The 22,739-nt window shown below is 34.8% G+C and overlaps 1 protein-coding gene across 4 annotated transcripts in view; it reads right to left on the bottom strand.

The window, feature by feature from the left end:
* TUBGCP5 (tubulin gamma complex component 5) overlaps nt 1-22,739 on the bottom strand; it is a 56,367-nt gene that overhangs the window by 7,411 nt on the left and 26,217 nt on the right. For 3 of the 4 annotated variants that reach the window (XM_074213705.1, XM_074213708.1, XM_074213706.1), the window contains 9 exons: nt 17,927-18,195; nt 16,337-16,535; nt 15,191-15,379; nt 14,724-14,906; nt 9,471-9,555; nt 9,251-9,371; nt 8,601-8,779; nt 1,699-1,824; nt 1,028-1,116 (listed from right to left, as the gene is read on the bottom strand). In XM_074213705.1, the coding sequence (XP_074069806.1) occupies nt 1,028-1,116; nt 1,699-1,824; nt 8,601-8,779; nt 9,251-9,371; nt 9,471-9,555; nt 14,724-14,906; nt 15,191-15,379; nt 16,337-16,535; nt 17,927-18,195 (1,440 nt within the window). The remainder of the gene's footprint in view (nt 1-1,027; nt 1,117-1,698; nt 1,825-8,600; nt 8,780-9,250; nt 9,372-9,470; nt 9,556-14,723; nt 14,907-15,190; nt 15,380-16,336; nt 16,536-17,926; nt 18,196-22,739) is intronic. The other variant, XM_074213707.1, reaches the window with a different exon arrangement.

Below are 22,739 nucleotides of genomic sequence, written 5' to 3'. Positions count from 1 at the left end.
TCCTAAATTTAAAAAGGGGAAATGGGATAGATATAACAACAAGATAGGGTAGCTGATAATGAGTTCTTGGTAATATGATCAAACATAATTTAAGGAGTGGTTTATGAATAAGAGAAAAGATGAATTTCAGAGTCAAGTCAGCCTAAATAATAATTCATGCCATATTACCTTTACTTCTTATTTAACACAGTTGAAAGTCTATTAAACAAGTAGACCATTAGATATAATTGAGTTAGATTTGAACAGAAACTTAATATTAAGTTTTTTCCATCACATCCTTAGAATAAGAGATATGGAAAGGACAGTAGTTCTGTTTGGTGGATTCAGAGATCCCACTAGACTCAAAACTGTTGATTAATAGATCAATGTCATATATAAAACTATTTAGAAACTATATATATATTTACAAGACTCATTCCTCAATGGATTAGTAAACAAAGGAAATGATCAAATAGTTCTCAAAAGAAGAATCAGAAATGATTAAAACAGCTATTTGAAAGAATATGCTAAATAAGAGAATATCCAAATTGGCAAAAGAACTGACAAGGAAACAGAATGTTGAGCCTGAAAAGATGATTTCCTAATAATGAAAATGAATAATTATTAGTAATAATCTGAAAGAATGTAATTACTTTGAAGACAAGGACTGTTTTTTTTTAATTTACCCCAGTTACTATCTTACAATCATTAATTTAAGATTAATTATAATGAAGCAAAATAAAATGAGGAAATATACCTTAAGATAAGCCCATTCCCATCTGTTTGTTAGTACAAAAACTTTTTCTACAAATTTATCTTCCTACTTTTCCTACTAACACTTAACTCTCTAAATTATTAGAAAAGAAAAGGTAGCAGTGGTGTTTAAGTGAACAAATACCATACTTAACTCTCCTTTTAAATAAGCGTTATGGTCAATGGAGATGTTTCAAAAGAAAAAAACAACAACAAACTCTACCACAAATTGAACCCAACCTAAATTGCTAAAACATTTCAAGATAGTGACATTTTAAAAATGACTCCTACTTACTTCCAGGCTCCCAAACCAGCCTGCCAACGATCTGCAAACATGAGGACTAAATTTAAGACTTTCATTATAGCTTCCTTTACGAAACTCACCTGTTTGGAATTAAGAATACAAAAATAAACATTCATTTTGGTGGTTAGGAGTTTGATAATTTTAACTCAAAGGAAACAGAACCACTTTGTATTCCCTTTAAATGAAATGATAGAGAAACATCACCAACATTTACTAAGCACTTAGAATGTCTAAGACACCGAAAAATCCAGATTGAATGAAACTGAGACACTGACACAGAAAAAGGGAGACACTGACTTTACCAGCACTATATTCTATGCAATCAGACCATAATCTCTTATTATAAATATAAATCATAAGAATAAAATTTAGCAGGCAGTGTCAAAACATTGATTCTTGTTCAATGTTACAAAATCACACACAAATGAAAATGTTTCTAAACTGTCTCTACCAAATAAATGAAATTATGCTTTTACAAATGAAAAGCAGAGCTAGTTTTTACAAAAGTACAGAATACTTCTCACAGAACATAATCATCTCAGTAATGTAGACCTTGGTGATCCATTAACTATAATTTATCAAAATCAGATAAACTTTTACAATCAATTCTCAAGGCATTCTGTCGTGATAGGCAAATATCTCTTTTTTATTTGCTACTGTACCTTTTCTCTCAGAAGACACCGATCATGAATTGTAGACAAATATCTATAATGAATTTTAATCAGTTGATCTAAATCCTTTGCTTCTTCCACTTGGTGTTGAAACTCCAGACCTGTACTGTGAAGAATCTTGAAAATGAAAAATAATAAGCTTTAGCTTCTCAAACTAATCTTCCCTGAATCTGTACACTTTTTATGGATTTTTTAATGGAATCTTTTACTAATTACTCCAGTTTCTCTCCTAAATTCATACTAAACTTCAATTGTATCCAATAAATTTGATAATCTAAGTGAAATGGATGAATATTTAGAAAAATATAAACTGCCCCCGGTTAAAAGAAGAGTTAATTACTTAAATAAACACATCTCAGAAAAAGAAAATTGAACAAGTCATCAATGAACTAACTCCCTAAGAAAAAAATCTCCAGAACCAGATGGATTCACAAGTAAATTCTACCAAACATTCAAAGGACAATTAATTCCAATTCTATATAAACTATCTGAAGAAAATAGGTAGAGTTCTGCCAAATTCCTTCTATGACACCAGTATGATGTTGATACCTAAACCAGGAAGAGTCAAAACAGAGAACGAATATTATAGACCAATTTCCCTAATGAATATAGATGCACAAATTTTAATTAAAATACTATCAAAATGATTACAGCAAGTTAACACTAGGGTAATACTTTATGATAAAGTAAAATCTATACCGGGAATGAAGGGTTGGTTTACTATTAGGAAAATTATCATCATAATTGATCATATCAATAATAAATCTAACAGGAATCATATGATTATTTCAATAGATGCTGCAAAAAACTTTTGACAAAATACCACACCCAATCCTTTTAAAAACACTACAGAGCATAGGAATAAATGGAATATTCCTTAAAACGATAAGCAGTACTTATCTAACAAAAGCATTATATATATATATATATATATATATATATATATATATATATACACACACACACACATACACACACACACACACACACACACACACACACACACACACACACAGGATAAACTAGAATCATTTCTAGTAAGATCAGGGGTGAAACAAGGATATGTCCATTATCACCACAACTATTCAATATTGTCCACAAATGTTAGCATTAGCAATAAGAAAAAGAAATTGAAGGAATTCAAATAAGTAATGAAGAAACAAAATTCTTATTCTGTACAGATGATATGATGGTATACTTATAGGACCCTAGAAAATCATCTTAAAAACTACTGGAAAGAAACAGCAACTTTAGCAAAGTTGCAGGATATAAAATAAGCCTACATAAAACTATATTATTACTAACAAGTTAGAGCAACAAGTAAAAGAAAGAGAAATTGCATTTCAAATAACTGTAGACAACATGAAATACTTGGGAGTCTTACTACCAAGGCAGACTCAGAAACTATATGAAAACAACTATAAAACACTTTTGACACAAATAAAATCAGATCTAAATAACTTGGGTAAATGTCAATTGCTCATGGATAGGTTGAGTTAATATAATAAAAATGGCAATTCTACCTAAATTAAATTACTTACTCAGTGTCATACCAAAAGTTCCAAAAAATTATTTTACTGAGCTAGAAAAAATAGTAACTAAATTCATAGGCAGGAACAAAAGATGAAGAATATCAAGGGAATTAATGAAAAAAATGCATAGGAAGATGGCTCAGCCCTACCAGATCTAAAATTATATTTTAAAGCATCAGTAATCAAAACTCTTTGGTATGGGACAGCTAGGTGGAGCAGTGGATAGAGCACTGGCCCTGGAGTCAGGAGGATGCAAGTCCAAATGCAGCCTCAGACACTTAATAATTACCTAGCTGAGTGACCTTGGGGCAAGTCATTTAATCCCATTGCCTTGCAAAAACAAAACAAAAAAACTCTTTGGTATTGGCTAAGAAAGAGTGATAATCAGTAGAATTAATTTAGGTGCAAAAGAAACAATAGTAATCTACTATTTGAGAAACCAAAAAATTCTAGCTTGTAGGATAAGAACTCACTCTTTGATAAAAACAGCTGGGAAAACTAGAAGAGTATGACAGAAACTAGGCACAAACATCTTACACCTATATCAAGATAAAGTTGAAATGGGTACAGGATTTTTAGACATTAAAGATGATATCACAAGCCAATTAGGAGAACAAAGAATAATTTATCTGTCAGATCTATGGAAAGGGGAGGAATTTATGGCCAAAGAAAAGATAGAGAACATTATAAAAGACAAAATGAATAATTTTGATTAAATTTAAAGTTTTTGCACAAAGAATACCAATGCAACCAAGATTAAAAGAAATGCAGTAAGTTGGGAAACCATTTTTTACAACTAGTATTTGTGACAAAGGGCTCATTTCTAAAATAGGGAACTGAATCAAATTTCTAAGAATAGAAATCATTCTCCAATTTATAAATGGTCAAAGGATATGAAAAGGCAATTCTCAGATGAAAATATCAAAGCTACCGATAGTCATGAAAAAATGCTCTAAATCACTACTGATTAGAGAAGTGCAAATTTAAACAATTCTGAGGAACTACCTCACACCTATCAGATTGGCCGATATGACAAAAAAAGGGAAATGATCAGTGTTGTAGGGGGTGTGGGAAAACTGGGAAACTAAAACACTGCTGGGTAGAGTTGTGCACTGATTCACCCTTTCTACAGAGCAATTTGGAATTATGCCTAATGGGTGATAAAATTGTGCATACCCTTATACCACGACTAGGTCTGTATAGCAAAGAGATCACAAAAAAGGATAAAAAAAACTCCTATGTAAAAAAATATTTATAGAAGCTCTTTTTTGCAATGGCAAAGAATTGGAAATTAAGGGGATGTCCATCAATTGGAGAATGACTGAACAAACTGTAGTACATGAATGTCTGCCAGAGTGAAGGAACTTCAGCCTCCTGGAGGAAGCCCCAGGGCACTGGGAGCCACGGCTCACAGCAGCAGGGGCAGTTTCCTGACCTACACTGGGGGAGCACCCGCACAACTTGAAGAATCAGCAGAGGGGGACCTCTGCCAGAGTAGGCATGTGAAGCCCAGCCCTCAGAAAACTCAGCAAGCAGCTTGGCCAAGGCAGCCCAGATACAGGAAAAAGAAGCAGGTGGAGGCTTACCAGTAAGCAGGAGCCCCCAAGGCGTGAGTGCTGAGCCTAGGGAGGGGAGTGAAGAGAGACTGCAGAACTCTGTCCTCTGGGGCTCTGACCACATTCAGATCCTGATCGCAGTCTAGGCCCCCCCATAGAACAGCAGGGACCCCCCCCCACCTCAGTCCCATGGCAGAGGGGGGCGCTTATGGTCATTCACAGACCAGGATGGAAGACAGAGCCTCACACACACACAGAGATCCCTTGTGGGGAGGTATCCCAATAATACTCAAAAGCTCAGCAAGTACCCCAAAACCAGGCTCAGGCTGGAGAAATGAGTAAGCAGAGAAGAAAGAGGAACACCATTCAGAAATACTTTGCCTATGATCTCAAGAAGGATCAAAACACTTAATCTGAAGATGAGGAAGTACAAGCTCCTGCATCTAAAGACTCCAAGAAAAACAGAAATTGGGCTCAGGCTATGACAGAGCTCAAAAAAGACTTTGAAAATCAAGTGAGGGAGATAGAAGAAAAATTGGGAAAAGAAATGAGAGAGATGCAGGAAAAACATGAAAAAGAAGTCAGCAGCTTAGTCAAGGAAATCCAAAAAAAATGCTGAAGAAAATAACATGTTAAAAACCAGCATAGGTCAAATGGATAAAACAGTTCAAAAAGTTATTGAGGGGGTGGCTAGGTGGCACAGTGGATAAAAGCACCAGCCCTGGAGTCCGGAGTACCTGGGTTCAAATGCGGTCTCAGACACTTAATAATTACCTAGCTGTGTAGCCTTGGGCAAGCCACTTAAACCCCGTTGGCCTTGCAAAAAAACCTAAAAAAAAAGTTATTTAGGAGAAGAATGCTTTAAAAAAGCAGAATTGGTCAGATGGAAAAAGAGATAAGAAAGCTTTCTGAGGAAAACAAATCCTTCAGACAAAAAAATGGAACTGAGGGAGATTGCTAATTTTACGAGAAATCAGGACACAATACTTCACCAAAAGAATGAAAAATTAGAAGAAAATGTGAAACATCTCAATGAGAAAACAACTGATATGGAAAACAGATTTAGGAAAGATAATTTAAAAATTATTGGAATACCTGAAAGTCATGATCAGGAAAAGAGCCTTGACATCATTTTCAAAGAATTACTACAAGAAAATTGCCCTGATATCCTAGAAACAGAGGGCAAAATACAAATTGAGAGAATCCACCAATCTTCCTGAGAAAGAGATCCAAAAAAAAAACAACCCCCAGGAATATTATAGCCAAGTTCCAGAACTCCCAAGTCAAAGAGAAAATATTATAAGCAGCCAGAAGGACACAATTCAAATATCATGGAGCTGCATTCAGGATCATACAGGACTTAGCAGCAACTCCATTAAAGACTCATAGGGCTTGGAATATAATATTCCTGAAGGCAAAAGAGCTTGGAATGGAACTGAGAAACAACTATCTAACTACCCAGCAAAACTTCCAGGGAAAAAGATGGACTTTCAATGAACCAGGGGAATTTCAAATGTACCTGTTGGAATGCCCAGAGCTGAACAGAAGGTCTGATCTTCAAATACAGGACTCAGGTGAAGCATAAAGAGTGGAGAAGGGGAAAATAAGAGGGACTTAATGATGATGAACTATATGTATTCCTGCATAGAAAAATAATACTGATAATACTCATATGAACCTTCTCATGTAATAGAGCAGGTAGAAGGAGCTTTTATAGATGAAGCACAGGAGAAAGCTGAATTTGAAGATATCATGTGGTGTAAAAATGGACTCAACAGCTAAAAGGGAAATGTAATGGGAGAAAGAAAAAGGAGAGGTGGAATAGGCTAAGACATTTCATATAATGAGATTTTTTTAAATTACAATGAGCTATTGCAATGGGGGAAGGCAAGGGGGAATAAGAAAATCTTCGCTCTATCAGAGGTGGCTAGGAGAGGAAACAGCATACATACTCAATGGGGTGTAGACATCTGGAGTAAGGAGAGAAGGGGGAAGGGGGAAGGGGGAAGGGGAGAATGTGAGTGATGCAAGAAGATGGACCATGGGAGGAGAGTGGTCAGATAGAACACATTTTCTTTTTCACTCCTTGCAAGGGGCTGGGATTGGATGGCCTGTCTGAGACCACAGGGCCAGGTGGATGCTGGGCCTAAGAGGGTGGGTATGTGGGTTCAGGGCCTCTTGGCCCTAGGGCTGGGGATCTATCTGCTGCGCCACTCAGCTACCTTACAGCACATTTAAGAAGAGAGACAGAGTGAAAGGAGAGAGAAAATATAGTATATGATGGTGGAGAAGTATGAATGGAGGGAGTTGTGATCGGCAATGGCAAAGGTGGAAAAATATGGAAGTAACTTTTGTAATGGACTTATCATAAAGAATGTGATCCACCCATGACAGAGTTGGTGGTGTCAGAACACAGACTGAAGCACATTTTTCATTATTATTTTGGGGGGGGGGTGCAGGGCAAATGGGGCTGGGTGGCTTGCCTGGGGCCACACAGCAGGGTGATTGTTGGGTGTCTGAGGCTGGATTTGGACCTGGGTGATCCTGGTTCCAGGGCCAGTGCTCCATCCACTGCACCACCTAGCCACACCTAATATTATTATTTTTTAATTTAATTTTAATTTTTTCTCTCTCCTTTATCACTTATGTGGGTCTATATTTTTTGGGGGAGGGGGTATTATGTTTACTTTTAAACAAGAATATATTTTAGTAATGTATAAAAAACATTATTTGTACAAAATAAGAATAAATAAATTTATAAAAAGACTTGTGATGAAAAATACTATCCATATTCAAAGAAGAAATTGTGAAATTTAAATGCAGATCAATCTTCAATTTTTAAATGCTGTCTTATGTATTATGTCATTTTCTCTCTTTAATGTACTCTTCTTCTGTTTGGATTTAATTCTTCTTTCGAAACAAGATTAATATGGATCTATCTTTACCATGGTTATACATACAGAACCTACATTAGATTGCTTTCTGAGAGGGAGGAGGGGAGAGAGATAGAGAAGAGAGGGAGGGAGAAAAAGAAATGTAAAAGAAACTGTTGAAAACTACTATTGCATGGGGTTGGAAAAATAAATAAATATTTATATTTTAAAAATCAATAATTAAATATGTAAATTCACTCTGAAACCACTCAAGCTTTTCTATACTATTAATGGCTGTTTGACATAAAACATACTTGACATTTAATGGAAAGTTGCTCAAGGCAAATATTTTGCACAGAATGAATGCTACACAAAGCATATACAATTGGAAACATTTTGTAACCATGCCATTAGCACAAAATCAAAATTACTGTTTTAATAAAACCAGTCTTATTACTCTGTAGCCACATTTGGATGGGGGGGGTAAAGAAAAGGTGCTTTTTTTTAAATTAAATCCACTATTATTCAGATTGAGCATCCATCCCGAATACCAGAACTGATCACAAAATGGTTCTCGGTTCTTTTAAAAAATTAAATCTGCCAACAAAGGCCAAAGATTTGTCAAACTTGAGGATACACAAATGAATATGCTCCAGGCTATTAAGACAATTCCAAAACAAGTTCCAAAAATAATTCATGGAAAAATAACAATATTCAAAAAAAGTTTAATCTCCTCAAATAGTGGAAAGATGCATGTTAGGGTTAATAATTTTTAAAGTAATCTATCACATTACTTTATAATTATATATTTAAGTATCCTGTGTACCATCTAGAATATAAACTCTTTGAAGGTGCTTATGTTCTTATGAGAAATGCTAAGCAGTTCCTTTTAATTCTGCAGTAAGAATGAAAAATGCATTAGAGGCACGTACCCTCGTCATGATGTAGTTGTGTAAGCTGTTAACAAAATGCATGAGTTTCACTCTCAGGAGAAACATTCGATGAATTTGTTGTTTTACAGGTTCCTTTTGTGGTCCAAACTGAGCAACAGATTCTTGTTCAAATAACTGTCCTTCTTTAACTGGTGGCTTTTCTGCACTACTAACCAATTCTAGAAAAGAAAAAAAGAAGACTAGGTTAGGAAGCTCATCTACCTAAATACTTATCATAAGAGATGTTCTGGAATTCTGATGGAAGTGGTTATTTATATCTCAAAGGATGTACCAAACAGGAATACTTTGAAAAAGACTGAGAAAAGAATTCAAATTTCAATAGCTTGGAAAAGGAACATAATGAGATGTTTCCCATTCTGCCTTTATTATTACTGTCATAGAAAAAAGAAACTCGTATTTCATTAACATCAACTTCTCATTTGAAAAATAGCTTTGGCAATACCTCTTTTTCACATTTACTCAGGTAGAAGAGTATTCTTGCTAAATTCTAAACTGTTAACATTTCAGTTTTATTTCTGTATAGTATCTAAAATAATTGGATAACTATTTAGCATTTGCATGTATGTAGAAAATGTCAAAGACAATATTCCAAATACTCTAATATTTGACAATTAACTATAATTTCTTACCATCAAATCGTAAAACATCTAGACTGTACTTGGCCCACTTTATTTGTAATAGAAGAAGAAACACCTGATTATAAATTTTTTGACATTCTAAACTTATAACAATGTCCACAGGCCAGGGAACCTAGGAAAAGTAAATGGAAAAGAGAATGGTTTATAAGAGAAATTAATTTTTTTGATAATCAAAATAATTGTAAATATATACATATTTATATATATATACCTTGTAACTCAATGTTAGGCCATCCAAGATATGAACAGGGAGTTTCTTCTTAGTTGGATCAACATTTTCAAAAGATATTGATAAGCTAAATACAGAAATTTCAAAGTTTGAATTTATAAAGCTATTCCATGGCTATCTAAAATATTTTTTAGAAAATTAAATATCTTAAGCATATTAAAAAATAAAAACATTCAGTTTTGCATATACTGATTTTCTTTTACAATGTATTGTTAAAGTATTATATTGACATTTCACATAATACACCAGAAGAGAGATCCTAACTATATTAAAAAAGTTATAACCATAATCATCAAGTTAAATACATATAATAACAAACCTGGAAAACTATGCCAAGTTTTGGCTATCTTTTAGAAGGGGTAATAATAAGAAACTGAAATGTGTTGGGAGGATAAAGTAATGGAATAATTTGATGATGTTATTTTTATCCTTCATTCTCAAAGAAGACCATGACATCAGGGAAGGTGATGCCATGACATAAGCACATAATTGGATTTGAGTGGGTGGGTGCTGTACTAAGTCACCAGCCTCACTGTTTCCTCCAGAACCATCTGGGTCCAATGGCTAGATATGAATCAGGATGGATAGAGATGGTCCTGAATGCAAGGCAATGAGGGTTAAGAGACTTGCCCAAGGTCACACAGCTAGCAAATGACAAATATGTGAAGGTAGATTCAAACTTCTATCCTCCTGACTCAAGGACAGTGCTCTATCTTCTGGGCCACCTAGCTGCCCCAGTAAGATAATTCAGTGACACAACAATATTATCAATTAAAGGAATGTGATCCACCCGTGACAGAATTGGTGGTGTTAGAACACAGACTGAAGCACATTTTTCATTATTATTTTGGGGGGGGGGGTGCAGGGCAAATGGGGCTGGGTGGCCTGCCTGGGGCTGCACAGCTGGGTGATTGTCAGGTGTCTGAGGCCGGATTTGGACCCGAGTGCTCCTGTTGAACTTGAAGAGGGGAAGAATCAGTTACAGTAAACAGAGCCCAAGAACTGAAAAGGATCCTGGAGGCCAACTAGTCTAAATCTCCTCATTTTAAAGATTAAGCCCAATGAAGTGAAATGATGTGTAAAAAGCCACATAAGGAGCTGCTATCATAGAAAATATGTGAACCCAGGTCTTCTTTTTCCAAAGTCAATTTTTTTTCATTACATCCTAGTATATTTTAAGGTTGTTATATATAAGATCTGTTTGATTTGGTCATGAGTCCTAATTATGGGAAGCCAGATTTTTATTCTCAGAGCTTCAAAGACTTAGGTTCCAGTGTAGCCTGACACCTGTTTTTTCTTTGGACATGTCAATGAACATCTCAGCATTCTGGGAAGTACTCTATGAACAGAAGCTACAAAATGGTGCCAAATTCCAGAGATTCTCCTCTTTTTGGAGTTCCCCATACCACAGGTAGATCACAGGTCCTATTCCCATAAAAGAAAACTGAACAAGGACAGAGATCCAGAAAAGATGTAGGTTCTCCAAGGAAGGCACCAAAGTTGATTATCTCTGAAGGTGTCTGAATGAACACTTGTCAGGCATTTGTAGAGGTGTTCGTGATATGGGTGTGGCTCAGACTACAAGATCTCTAGGACCCTTTCAAGTCTCAATCAATAAATCAACATGCCTTCATTGTAAAGAACTGAGGATAATAAAAGAGCAAAAAAGAAAGAAAAGCCCTTACAGAGCTTTTCCAGGGAAAAGTCATAAGTCCTGGGGGATGAGGAAAGGTGTCAAATAGAAGTGGTATTTGAGGTGAGTAATAAAGGTAACAAGGAATTCTTTTTGTTAATATTTTATCTTTTGGGATGATGGCCACATCATCTATTGATCTTTTTTTTAATTGGTATTTTATTTTTTATGATGAAACAAGGAATTCTAAGGGTATGTAGGAAAAGTAATATATAAACAAGGTTTGGGAATATAATATAATTTGAGTGCATACTGAAATACTTCAAACACCATAAAGAGTTTATATTTGATCCTAAATTCAATAGGGAATCAGAGCTGAGTAGGAGAGTGACATGATAAACCAGTGATATTAGGAAAATTACTTTAACGGCTGTGTGGAGCATAAACTAGAAGAGGAAGGATTTGAGGGAAAGCAATCTATTAAAATCTAAATGAAAGTTGATAAAGGTTTACACTAGGATAATGACTGTGTTTTTGTATTTTTTTTTAACAAAGCCAATAGGCTTAAGTGTCCCAAGGTCACACAACTAGGTAATTATTAAGTGACTGAGGCCACATTTTAACTCTGGTGCTCCTGATTTCAGAGTCAGGGCTCTATCCACTGCACCACCTAGCTGCCTTTATCATAGCCGTGTTAATAGGAGGAAAGGGATAGATATGAGAGAAGTAGAGACAAAAATAGCAATTTTTGGATATGTGAGCAAGAAAGAATAAAGAGTAGAGGATGACTAAAGTTGCAAACATGAATGACTCTATGACCACTGACAAAAAGAAGGAAATTTGGAAGAACAGTAGATTTTTAGGAAAGGTCAATGAGCTCCATTCTGGACATAAGATCAAAGATTAGATGTAGCAAGGACTTGAGACACCATCTAGCCCAACCTCTTCATTTTACTCCCCTTATTCAAAAACTGCAGTGGTCCTCTCTTACTTCCACACACAAATATAAAATCCTCTACTGGGCATTTAAAGTCCGTTATAATCTGCCCCTTCTTAACTTTCTTATCTTCTTTCTCCTTACTTCTCTCCACAGTCTGTAAAATCCATTACTATTAGCCTCCCTGCTTTTCCTCATACCAGACACCGTCTATAGACTCTTCTCTCATTAACCAGCTACCTCATCTGGAATTCTCTTCCTCCTTGTTTCTCCCCTAGTTTCTCTAGCTTCCTTCAAGTCGCAGCTTCTATAAGAATCTCACCTTCCATAAGAAGGCTTTCTTGGTCCACCCTAAGGATTATATGAGTCTTATAGACTATCTCCAATTTACCCTGTATATTGCTGTTAGAATATTTTCTCCTCTATTCAAATATGAGTTTTTTGAGATCAAGGACTGTTTTTTGCCTTTTGCATCACCAAGTGCTTAAGCAAAGCATCTGGCACTTTAATAAATTTAAACATTCAATAAATGTTTATCAACTGACTGAGGAAACTGAGAAACAGAAAATGTAGAGCTAACAAAGCTAGAACATGATGGGTTTGAGATATCTCCAAGAAATCTAGTTTGAAATATCCAACAGGCAGCTGAAGATGTGTAAAGGGAATTCCAGAGAGAGAGATTAGGACTGGATATAGTTTGGGGAGTCATCTACATAGGGACTATAATTAAACTTATGAGAAATAATAATGTCATCAAGTGAGAATATTAAGGAAGAAAAGAGAATCCCAGACAGAGCCTTGGACTGCAGTCATTTAGGGAAAGTAATACGGATGATGAACGAGCATCAAGATGGTCAGTAGTATCAAATGCTACAGAAAGACTGAGATGGATGATGACTGATAAAAGGTCATCAAATCTGGCAATTAAGGAATCATTAATAACTTGGGAGAGGAAGCCACATTGCAAAGAGTTGAGAAGTAATTGAAATGAGATGGGAAAGTATCAAGTAGAAATAATTTTCCCCAGGAGTTTGGTTCTAAAAGGGAGGGAAGATACATGAGAATGGTGTGAGGGGACAACAGGGTCTAATGTGAATTTTTTAAGGATGAGGAAACTTGAGTGTGTTTGTAGAATCTTATGGTTCTGTCATTAATAAAAAATATTTAATACAAATTCCAGTTAATCTTCAAAGAAGGAAAGAATTACAGAATCCATCAATGATCAATTGGTTCAAATATGTCTGTAGGGAATTAAAAGAATCATAGAATTCTGGAGATAAAGGACTTAGAGATCCAGCAACACCTCATGCAGAATCTAAATAAATCTAACAGCTAGTCAATCAGTCTATGCTTAAGTACTTTTGGTGTTAGTAAACTCACTGTAGCACATTATGGCCCATCCCATTTTTGGACAGTTCTGACATTTAAGAAAGTTCTTTAAACTGCCAAAATACACTTCCCTGCAACTATCAAACTTTTTCCCTATATTTTTCTACAACTACGTAAAATGAGTCTATTTTCTCTTCCACAGTTAGATGGATCAGTGGTTACAGTATTGGGTCTGGGGTCAGAAAGACTCATCTTCCTAAGTGTCCCTGGGCAACTCACTTCATTCTGTTTGGTTCAGTTCCCTCATCTGAAAAATGAGCTGGAGAAGAAAATGTTAACTATCCCATTATCCAGTATCTTTACCAAAAAACCCTCCCCCCTCAACAAAAGGTCACCAAGAGTTGGACATAATTGAAATGATTGAACAACAATAAAATCATATCATCCTCTTAAGTCTTTTTGAAAAAGGTAAAGACTTCTGAAAAAGGGTAAAAACATTGCTTGTACAAAAATATTCATAGCAGCCCCATTTGTGGTGGCAAAGAATTGGAAATTAAGAAAATGTCCTTCAATTGGGGAATGGCTTAACAAGCTGTGTTATATATATGTCATGGAACACTATCATTCTATTAGAAACCAAGAGGGATGGGAATTCAGGGAAGCATGGAGGAATTTGCATGAACTGATGCTGAGTGAGATGAGCAGAACCAGAAAAACAATGTACACCCTAACAGCAACATGGGACTGATGATCAACCTTGATGAACTTGCTCATTCCATCAGTGCAACAATCAGGGACAATTTTGGACTATCTGCAATGGTAAATACCATCTGTATCCAGAGAAAGAATTGTGGAATTTAAACAAAGACCAAAGACTATTACCTTTAACTTAGAAAAAACTTGTTATATCTTATTATGTAATTCTGCTATCTTTTATACTTTATTTTTCCTCCTTAAGGATATGATTTCTCTCTCATCACATTCAACTTAGATCAATGTATACCATGGAAACAATATAAAGACTAACAGACTGCCTTCTGTGGGGGGTGGGGGGGGGGAAGCAAGATTAGGGGAAAAATTGTAAAATTCAAAATAAATAAAATCTTTCTTGAATAAAAAAATAAATAAGCATTACCTATTTTCAGAAAAAAAGGGGGGGAGAGGGAAGGAAGAAGAAATGGAGTGAAGGGCAAATCTATTGAAACTAAACTCAAAAAAGGTCTCAATTTGTATCATACTCTTAAAATACATACTGATACCTCTGTGTCTGAAAGACAAGTCCATAGGCAGGGTATTCTTTCATGAATATACTTTTATGAAACCTCCCATATTTTACCGTGAACTGTCTTCTGTATAACGTTGTCCAACTGCTTCCTGGAGTTGAACATTAAGAAAGGAAACATTCTGCCAGGTTTCCTTTTCTCTTATTTTATCAAAAATCGATGTGTAAAAGTCATACATTGTGTCTCCGGCTTCCAGTAGGAAAAAATTTCTCATGGCCTGTAGATATTCAACTAATCTAAATAGAAAAAACAAAGACAAAAACAACTTATACGAACATCTATAAGTTCACAAGATTGGAAACATGAAAAATTTTACCTCTGTATACTACATCAAATTAAATAAGAAAAACAAAGTTATGTAAAATACTGAATAATGTATTAAAAGGGAAATTGTTCCAAATACAATTTGAAAATGAGCTTAAAATTTGGAAAATTAGTCCCCGCAATCACAATTCTTGAACTGTTCTTAAAAATACAATAAACTAACAATTTTTAACTATAAATTCATTTCTCAGCTTACTTGTAATCTTTCTTTAAAGTTTGCATTAGATTTCCACAGCATTTCAGATACTGCTTATCAATATGAGGGTAAAGGCAGGATCTCAGGGTTAGTTCAAAAGTCTGGCAAGTCACAGATTCAGATGATCTATCCATACAAATGTCACCACATGTGAACTTTTCATGAAAGTCACTCTGCTCCAAATACAACCTTAAAAATAAAAAAATTGAATCTTTATTTTTTTACTGCTGTCATCAACAGGATTATTTAGATTCAGGAATGCATGCTCACTTATCCTTCTTAGAAGTATCAAGCTTCCTAAAAACAGCAAAAGTTATATCATAAAAATATTACTTATGTGAAAATTTGTTAGTCAATAATCATATTGTTAAATTTAGACATCTTTGGAAGTCTTAATTCTTCTGGCAATTATATGGTACTGACATTAGAGTAGCCCTAGAAAGTTAAGTTTCTAAAAGTGCAATACTTCCAAGGTACAATTTACACTGAAAGAATGACTTAATATGTATATAACATTTGCCCAAGGCCAAAGCCTTCAGAAACTTCCCTTTTCTGAAATATTTTCTTCAGATATCTGAAATAAAAGAATAAAGTAATAAATCTACATCAATGTGCTAATGTCAATCTAATGCATCATTGTAAACTTCAAATGAGGTAACAAAAATACCAAATAATGCTGCTGAAAATTTTAATAATACAATTCTCTCACATTCTTTTAACAAAAAGATTTGTGTTTTGTTGTCACTGTTTTTTAGATTTTTTTTCAAGGCAATTGGGTTAAGTGGCTTGCCGAAGGCCACACGGCTAGGTAATTAAGTGTCTGAGGTCGGATTTGAACCCAGTTACTGCTGACTCCAAGGCCAGTGCTCTATTCACTGTGCCACCTAGCCACTCCTGTCAACTGTTTTTTAAAAGAAAAGGTTTTGGGGCAGCTAAGTGGCGCAGTGGATACAGCAGCGACCCTGAAGACAAGAGGACCTGAGTTCAAATGCAGCCTAAGACATTTAATAATTACCTAGCTTTGTGACCTTAGGCAAATCACTTAACCCCATTGCCTTCCAAAAACAAATAAAAAAAGAAAAGGCTTTACTAGACACTGCATATACTTGGAATTCTATGACCACAAATATAACAAATCTGTATTACCTTGCAAAGTTAATGGCCAGTAAAGGATCATGAACATCATCTAGCTCCAGATATCTTTCTGCTATAGACTGCATCTTAATCAAACTCTCTTTGGTAGCCTGTTCTTCTGTGATGACATCTGTGAAGGAATCTTCTCCATGCCGAAGTCGGGACTGCACAGATTCAAGAAATAGTGTGTATAAACTTTTTCTTTCTGCATCTGAAGTACAAAGGAAAATTGTTTAAGATGAAAATTTGTCCTGATAACTAGATTAATTCATGTTCTAAATAAGTAATTTCACATTAATAGTGTCCCAAACCTATGGATATTCATCTTTAATTATGAGTGGGGAAAAATTATCATTATGGCCTATGGACAATAGTTATAGGTTTTGTCCTATTAACAACATATTAGGGGCAGCTAGGTGGTGCAGCGGATAGAGCACTAATCCTGGAATCAGGAGGATGTGAATTCAAATCCAGTCTCAAACACTTAATAACTGCCTTGCTGTGTGACCTTGGACAAGTTACTTAATCCCTTTACCTTAAATAAGTAAATTTTTTTTAAAAAAGCAATATATTAAGCTGCTTTGTCCCAAATAAATTTTCTCTGAACCTCTCTACAAAAGTAGAGAACCATTCTAAAGCAACATCAATAACATAAATATAACTTCCAAAAGCTGTTATGTACTTACAGTGGTAAAATGATCACAGTGGATAATACTATCTTAACATTCAAAGAGTCATATTTTTGTCTGCAAAAACTACTCAAGACAATTGTCCTAGATAATCAGCCTGTCTCTGGGGATTGTAGAGCACTCTTATAGAAATGCCTGCAGAAAGATGGCTCATCTCCCTAAGGGAGCTACTATATTTCAAAATGAGGATCTATTATGTAGAAAAGAAATATTTCTCAGAGTTGAAAGAATGCTAAAATACAAGCAACAAAAAGTTTATCATTAGAGAGATTTAAAATGAAAAAAAAATCAATGTCTAAACTTTTCAAGAACCAGATGCTGAAGGTGTTTTCTTTTCCACTGATTAAACAGTCAGACAGTGGAGAATGTCTTAAAATACACAAGGTCTACGTTTATCTGTAAATAGTAGACAGAACTGTCAGGTTATGGGTATCCAAAGCAGCCAATTCTGTGTTTTTCCCCCATGTAAATACTTCTCTTTTCAGTTCTCTGTTTTATTTAGCTTTCCTCATTAAAAGCTTTTTAGGGAGCTGTTTAAAAAATGCCTCAGGGACAAGAATGAATATAGTACATGTACAATTTATCATTTTGCTTATGCTAAAAGCTCCTAATGAAGACTATGGCCTCTAAATAATCCATTTAAAATCTAACTGGAACCATCAACATTGGCATGCCTAATGAAGACTATGGCCTCTAAATAATCCATTTAAAATCTAACTGGAACCATCAACATTGGCATGCTTTTCTCAGTGGTGGAGAGATATGCCCTTGGGTAGTCTTTTTTTCTAAAATGTAATTCAATCATGTATAATAGGATAATTTAGATTCTAAACAGTGAGTAGTTCAAATGCAGGAAAGTCTTAAATAGGACTCTACAGCTAAGTACAGCAATATGAAAAGCAAGCATTTTCACCTCTTGAAGCAGCTTGGTATGGGGAACTATCTGAGCACTGCAGGTTCTTCAGTAACTGCATAGATTTCCCAGCCATTATAATGTGCTTTAAGACAGGTTTGAGGAAGGACACCATGGTGTGTTGCCTGCTTGAGGGAGCCTGGTCACTGCCAGAACTGGCACTAGCATTATCGCTCATTTTCTCCTCATTCTCTGTCTTTTCAGATACACTATATAGTGTGTAGGTCGCATACCAAAAGTCTCTGTGATTCACTGGAACATTTTTGTTTCTAGAAAGAAAATCAAGATAACTTCTATAAATTAAAAAATCTCCACACTAAAAAAGAATGCATTCACCCATTCTAGCAAACTATATTTGTTTTTCCAGGTATCCCAAAATAAATGCAGAAGCTGCTGCATCTTTCACATTTAAAACAAACTGAAGGGGCAACTAGGTGGCGTAAGGGGTGGCTAGGTGGCATAGTGGATAAAGCACTGGCCTTGGAGTCAGGAGTACCTGGGTTCAAATCCAGTCTCAGACACTTAATAATTACCTAGCTGTGTGGCCTTGAGCAAACCACTTAACCCCAATTTGCCTTGCAAAAACCTAAAAAAAACCAAAACCAAAAACAAAATAAAACAAACTGAATAATGGTGATAAAATTTAAATTAATAGAATGGACTTTTCTGACCTGGAATATTACAAAGTATTAATGATTAATCTTTTACTCTTAATGAAATTAAATAGCCAACATAGATTTATCAATTCATTACAGTATGTCTCACTGTGTCTCTACAATCCTAATTCAATATTATTGCTCACTTGGTAGGGAACTAATAACCTCTCTTGCCACCCTCTGTGAAAGTAATTTCAGCAAATCTATATTACTTCAGTATAGGCAGATGAAATTCTCAAGTGGATTACTTTTAACAATTAAAAAGTTCAACCTGGATAGAGCACGGGCCCTGAAGTCAGGAGTACCTGGTTTCAAATCCAGCCTCAGACACTTAATAATTACCTAGCTGTGTGGCCTTGGGCAAGTAACTATGTCACATCAGAGTCCCATTTGAACTAATTCTTATTTTTATGAAACTGTATATAAAAATAACATAAAATTAGTATAAAATCAGTACAAATTTTAGTTTGTTAAATTATTGCTATAAAACAGGATTAGATTTTCAAAATTATAAAAAGAAGCAAATGCTATCCACAATGTGTTAAGATATATATGAAAGTTAACAAAACTCAATTCAATAAATACTTAAAAATCCAGTCTGGCAACATATTGAGTTAGTTTCTAAAGATGCAAAAGTTTAAAAAAATGATAAATTCCTAGCCTTCATGGAATTTGCACTCTACATTCAGATTGCCTCTATAAAAAAACATCCAAGTTATACACTCTTTATATAATTTTTATAAATATTTATAATTTTTTATATAATTGAAAACTAGGTTTTGCAAATGTGAACTGTTTTGTACTCATGCATGTGAGTCTCTGTCAGAACAGAGGAGTTCAGGAGTTAAATGATATGAAGAATCTTGGGAGAAAGTTTTTGCTAATGATAAAATTAAAGACTCAGAAAAGATGGAACCAATTTTTAATACATACACCAAAAGAACAACAATTTATTTCTGTGAATTAATCATATTGGGACAATGCCTAGGCAACTTAGAATACTTCAAGCTGGATCTAATTAAATGCATATCAGAGAAACATGAATAACATTAAATGTGACAATCTATTAAGACATCTCCTTAGAAAAAACAACAATTTTGAAAAAAAAAACTTCTTTTTGTCAGAGGATAACTTTTGGGGGAAACTCTCTCATTACATTACTGCTAAATTGAATTGGGAAACATCTTTGTTCCTACCCATGCTTCCCAAGTTGAACCAGCTTTACCCATTTCCACCTTTGTACACATATACAATTAAAAATATAAGTAAATATATTAAAGTACTCTGGTTCTAATCTTAAAATGAGATGCTATGAGATTTTGAAATATTTTTTTAATTAACATAAAGAATTTGGCTTAACTATCTGCAAAAGGAAAAAAAACAAATGAAGAATAATATAATTGAATGAATAACTCATATAACTTATCCATTAGTTCAAATATCTTAGATAGAAATGAAAAATGTCCAAAAGTTGACCTTATGACTAAACATAAAGTAGAGAGTCAGGTGGACTATCTTCATGAAACTGAATGCTTTTAATGACCCCAAGCTTCTCCTTGAAACAAAAGTTCATAGTTTTAATAATATTACTTGGGTGCTACTGTATGGCTATGAATTACAGAACATTATAACTTCCAAGGAACTCAAGTTAAGGGTCCCCCAAAACACATGGAAAAATTTCGTAGATGTCAATTGGCCACAATATATCACCACTAATATCAAAAGAAAAGTTGCATAATTGGAAGTAATGAAGTAACTAACCATGAGGAAATCAAATTTTCTATCTGTAAAACTGGGAAAAGTCCTATCTATCCAACAATCTTACTGTCAGTATCCATGTAAGCAGAACATGGAACAAAATAGTGCTATAGAAACATCAACTCAAATCAACATCAAAGATAAATGATTTTATCACTGTGCAAATTCCCTTTAATGATTTGAATTGCAAGCCATCAATAATTTATAATCTTGCAGAAGAGTCTGTTGTTTGAAGAAGTTAAATGACTTGCCTATGGTTTTACAGCTAACAAATATCATCAGAGGTAGAATTTAAATCCACCTCTCCCTGATTCCGAGTCCAGCAATTTATACAGCATACTATGTAATCTGTGATTACTATATTTATTAACAGAACAGCTTACTAATCATTGTACATTAGTCAAGTAAACAGTACATTATTCAAGTGAACTGGCTCAATACATTACTTTAAATTACAAAAAACTGAGTATCTAATGGAAACCTAGCAAAACATAACTAAGTAGCTAGAATTTTACACCAGAAGTTTGCTAGCTTTTGTAAACTAACAGACAAGAAATCCTCACATTAAAAATACGGACTTCAGAATATCCTTAAGAAGTCAAGAAAATTACTTGTACAAAAATATTTATAGCAGCCCTGTTTGTGGTGGCAAAGAATTGGAAAACCAGTAAATGTCTTTCAATTGGGGAATGGCTTAGCAAATTGTGGTATATGTATGTCATGGAACACTACTGTTCTATTACCCAGGAGGGACAGGATTTCAGAGAAACCTGGAGGGATTTGCATGAACTGATGCTGAGTGAGATGAGCAGAACCAGAAAAACACTGTACACCCTAACAGCAACATGGGAGTGATGTTCAACCTTGAAGGACTTGCTCATTCCATCAGTGCAACAATTGGGAACAATTTTGGGCTGTCTGCAAAGAAGAGTACCATCCGTATCCAGATAAGGAGCTGTAGAGTTTGAACAAAGTGCAAGGACTATTCCCTTTAATTTAGGGAAAAAAAACAGGTATCTTATTGTCTGATCTTGTTACCTCTGAGAATTCTGTTCTCTTTAAGGATATGATTTCTCTCTCATCACACCCAATTTGGATCAAGGTACAACATGGAAACAAAGTAAAGACTGACAGAGTGCCATCTGTGGGGTGGGGGTGGGGGTAGGGAAGCAAGATTGGGGGGAAAATTGTAAAACTCAAATAATGTTTAATAAAAATAAATTTTAAAAAAAAGTCAAGAAATAAACTTTGTTAGAACTAAAGAATTAACACAGACAAAAGTATTGTCCAAAATTTCTCAGATATTAAGTGACCCATAAAAATTTAAGAACTTTTAATAGTTGTCATCATATTAAATACTCACACTCTACAGGTATGTAGAATGAAAAGCCATCAAAATAAAAAAGTTGTGGTTGAAGAAAACACAATCAGATCAAAGAGAAGAAACTATATCTTTATCATTCTATCTGCTTTCAGTGTTGTTTCAAAAATGCTTTCAGTGAGCCTACAGAAGATGTGCCTAAAAATATCATTGTTCAACTACAATTATTTTTGGATACCTGAACAATTATCTGCAGAATATCAAGAATAAAAGAATATCAGCAGCACAAAATTTTGTCCCACAACCATTTCTAGCTGAACTCCATTAAAAAGGAAAGACTAAGCCAATATGGTTGGCACATTCTTCAAATCCCTGCCAAAGTGAAGACCAAGCCCATTAAGTGTAAGTATAGCAACAATATGGTGAGGAAGATTGGGAGAGAAGATGGGGTAGGGAGAGAGTGAACCAGTTTAGTCAGGAAAAACAGACCCAGTTAAAGCTCCCAAGCTGATCAGTAATGAGATCAGCATGTGATTGGCCCCTGCTTTTCCAGGTTTGATAAAAGAGAAAGACCCAACCTCAAAAATAAGATAAGATAAAATAAAATAAATTAAAAGATAAGACTGAGATGATGATGATGATGATTAAAGAGACCATTGTTTCTGTATTATATCTTTCTTTTTTTCTTTCTTTTTTTTTTTTTAGTTTTTGCAAGGCAAATGGGGTTAAGTGGCTTGCCCAAGGCCACACAGCTAGGTAATTATTAAGTGTCTGAGACCAGATTTGAACCCAGGTACTCCTGACTCCAAGGCCGGTGCTTTATCCACTAAGCCACCTAGCCACCCTGTATTATATCTTTCTAAACAATCTCCTCAGAGAGCCTAATTCCTGATAAAACCAAAAACAACAAAAAAAATCAAAACAGGGAACTGGAAGAATTACCCTGGCTAATTAAAAACAAAGTCTTAGAACCTAATTAAACAGACGAATGGTTTAAATCAAAATATCATCAAGCCAGAATTTACACATTAACAATAGCTGTCATCCTCTGCTCCTGCTGACATCCTCTCCATTCATT

This window comes from Macrotis lagotis, chromosome 1, assembly GCF_037893015.1.
Source record: "Macrotis lagotis isolate mMagLag1 chromosome 1, bilby.v1.9.chrom.fasta, whole genome shotgun sequence".
In the NCBI taxonomy this organism is placed as follows: domain Eukaryota; kingdom Metazoa; phylum Chordata; class Mammalia; order Peramelemorphia; family Peramelidae; genus Macrotis; species Macrotis lagotis.
This window is presented reverse-complemented; position numbering and strand designations above follow the sequence as displayed.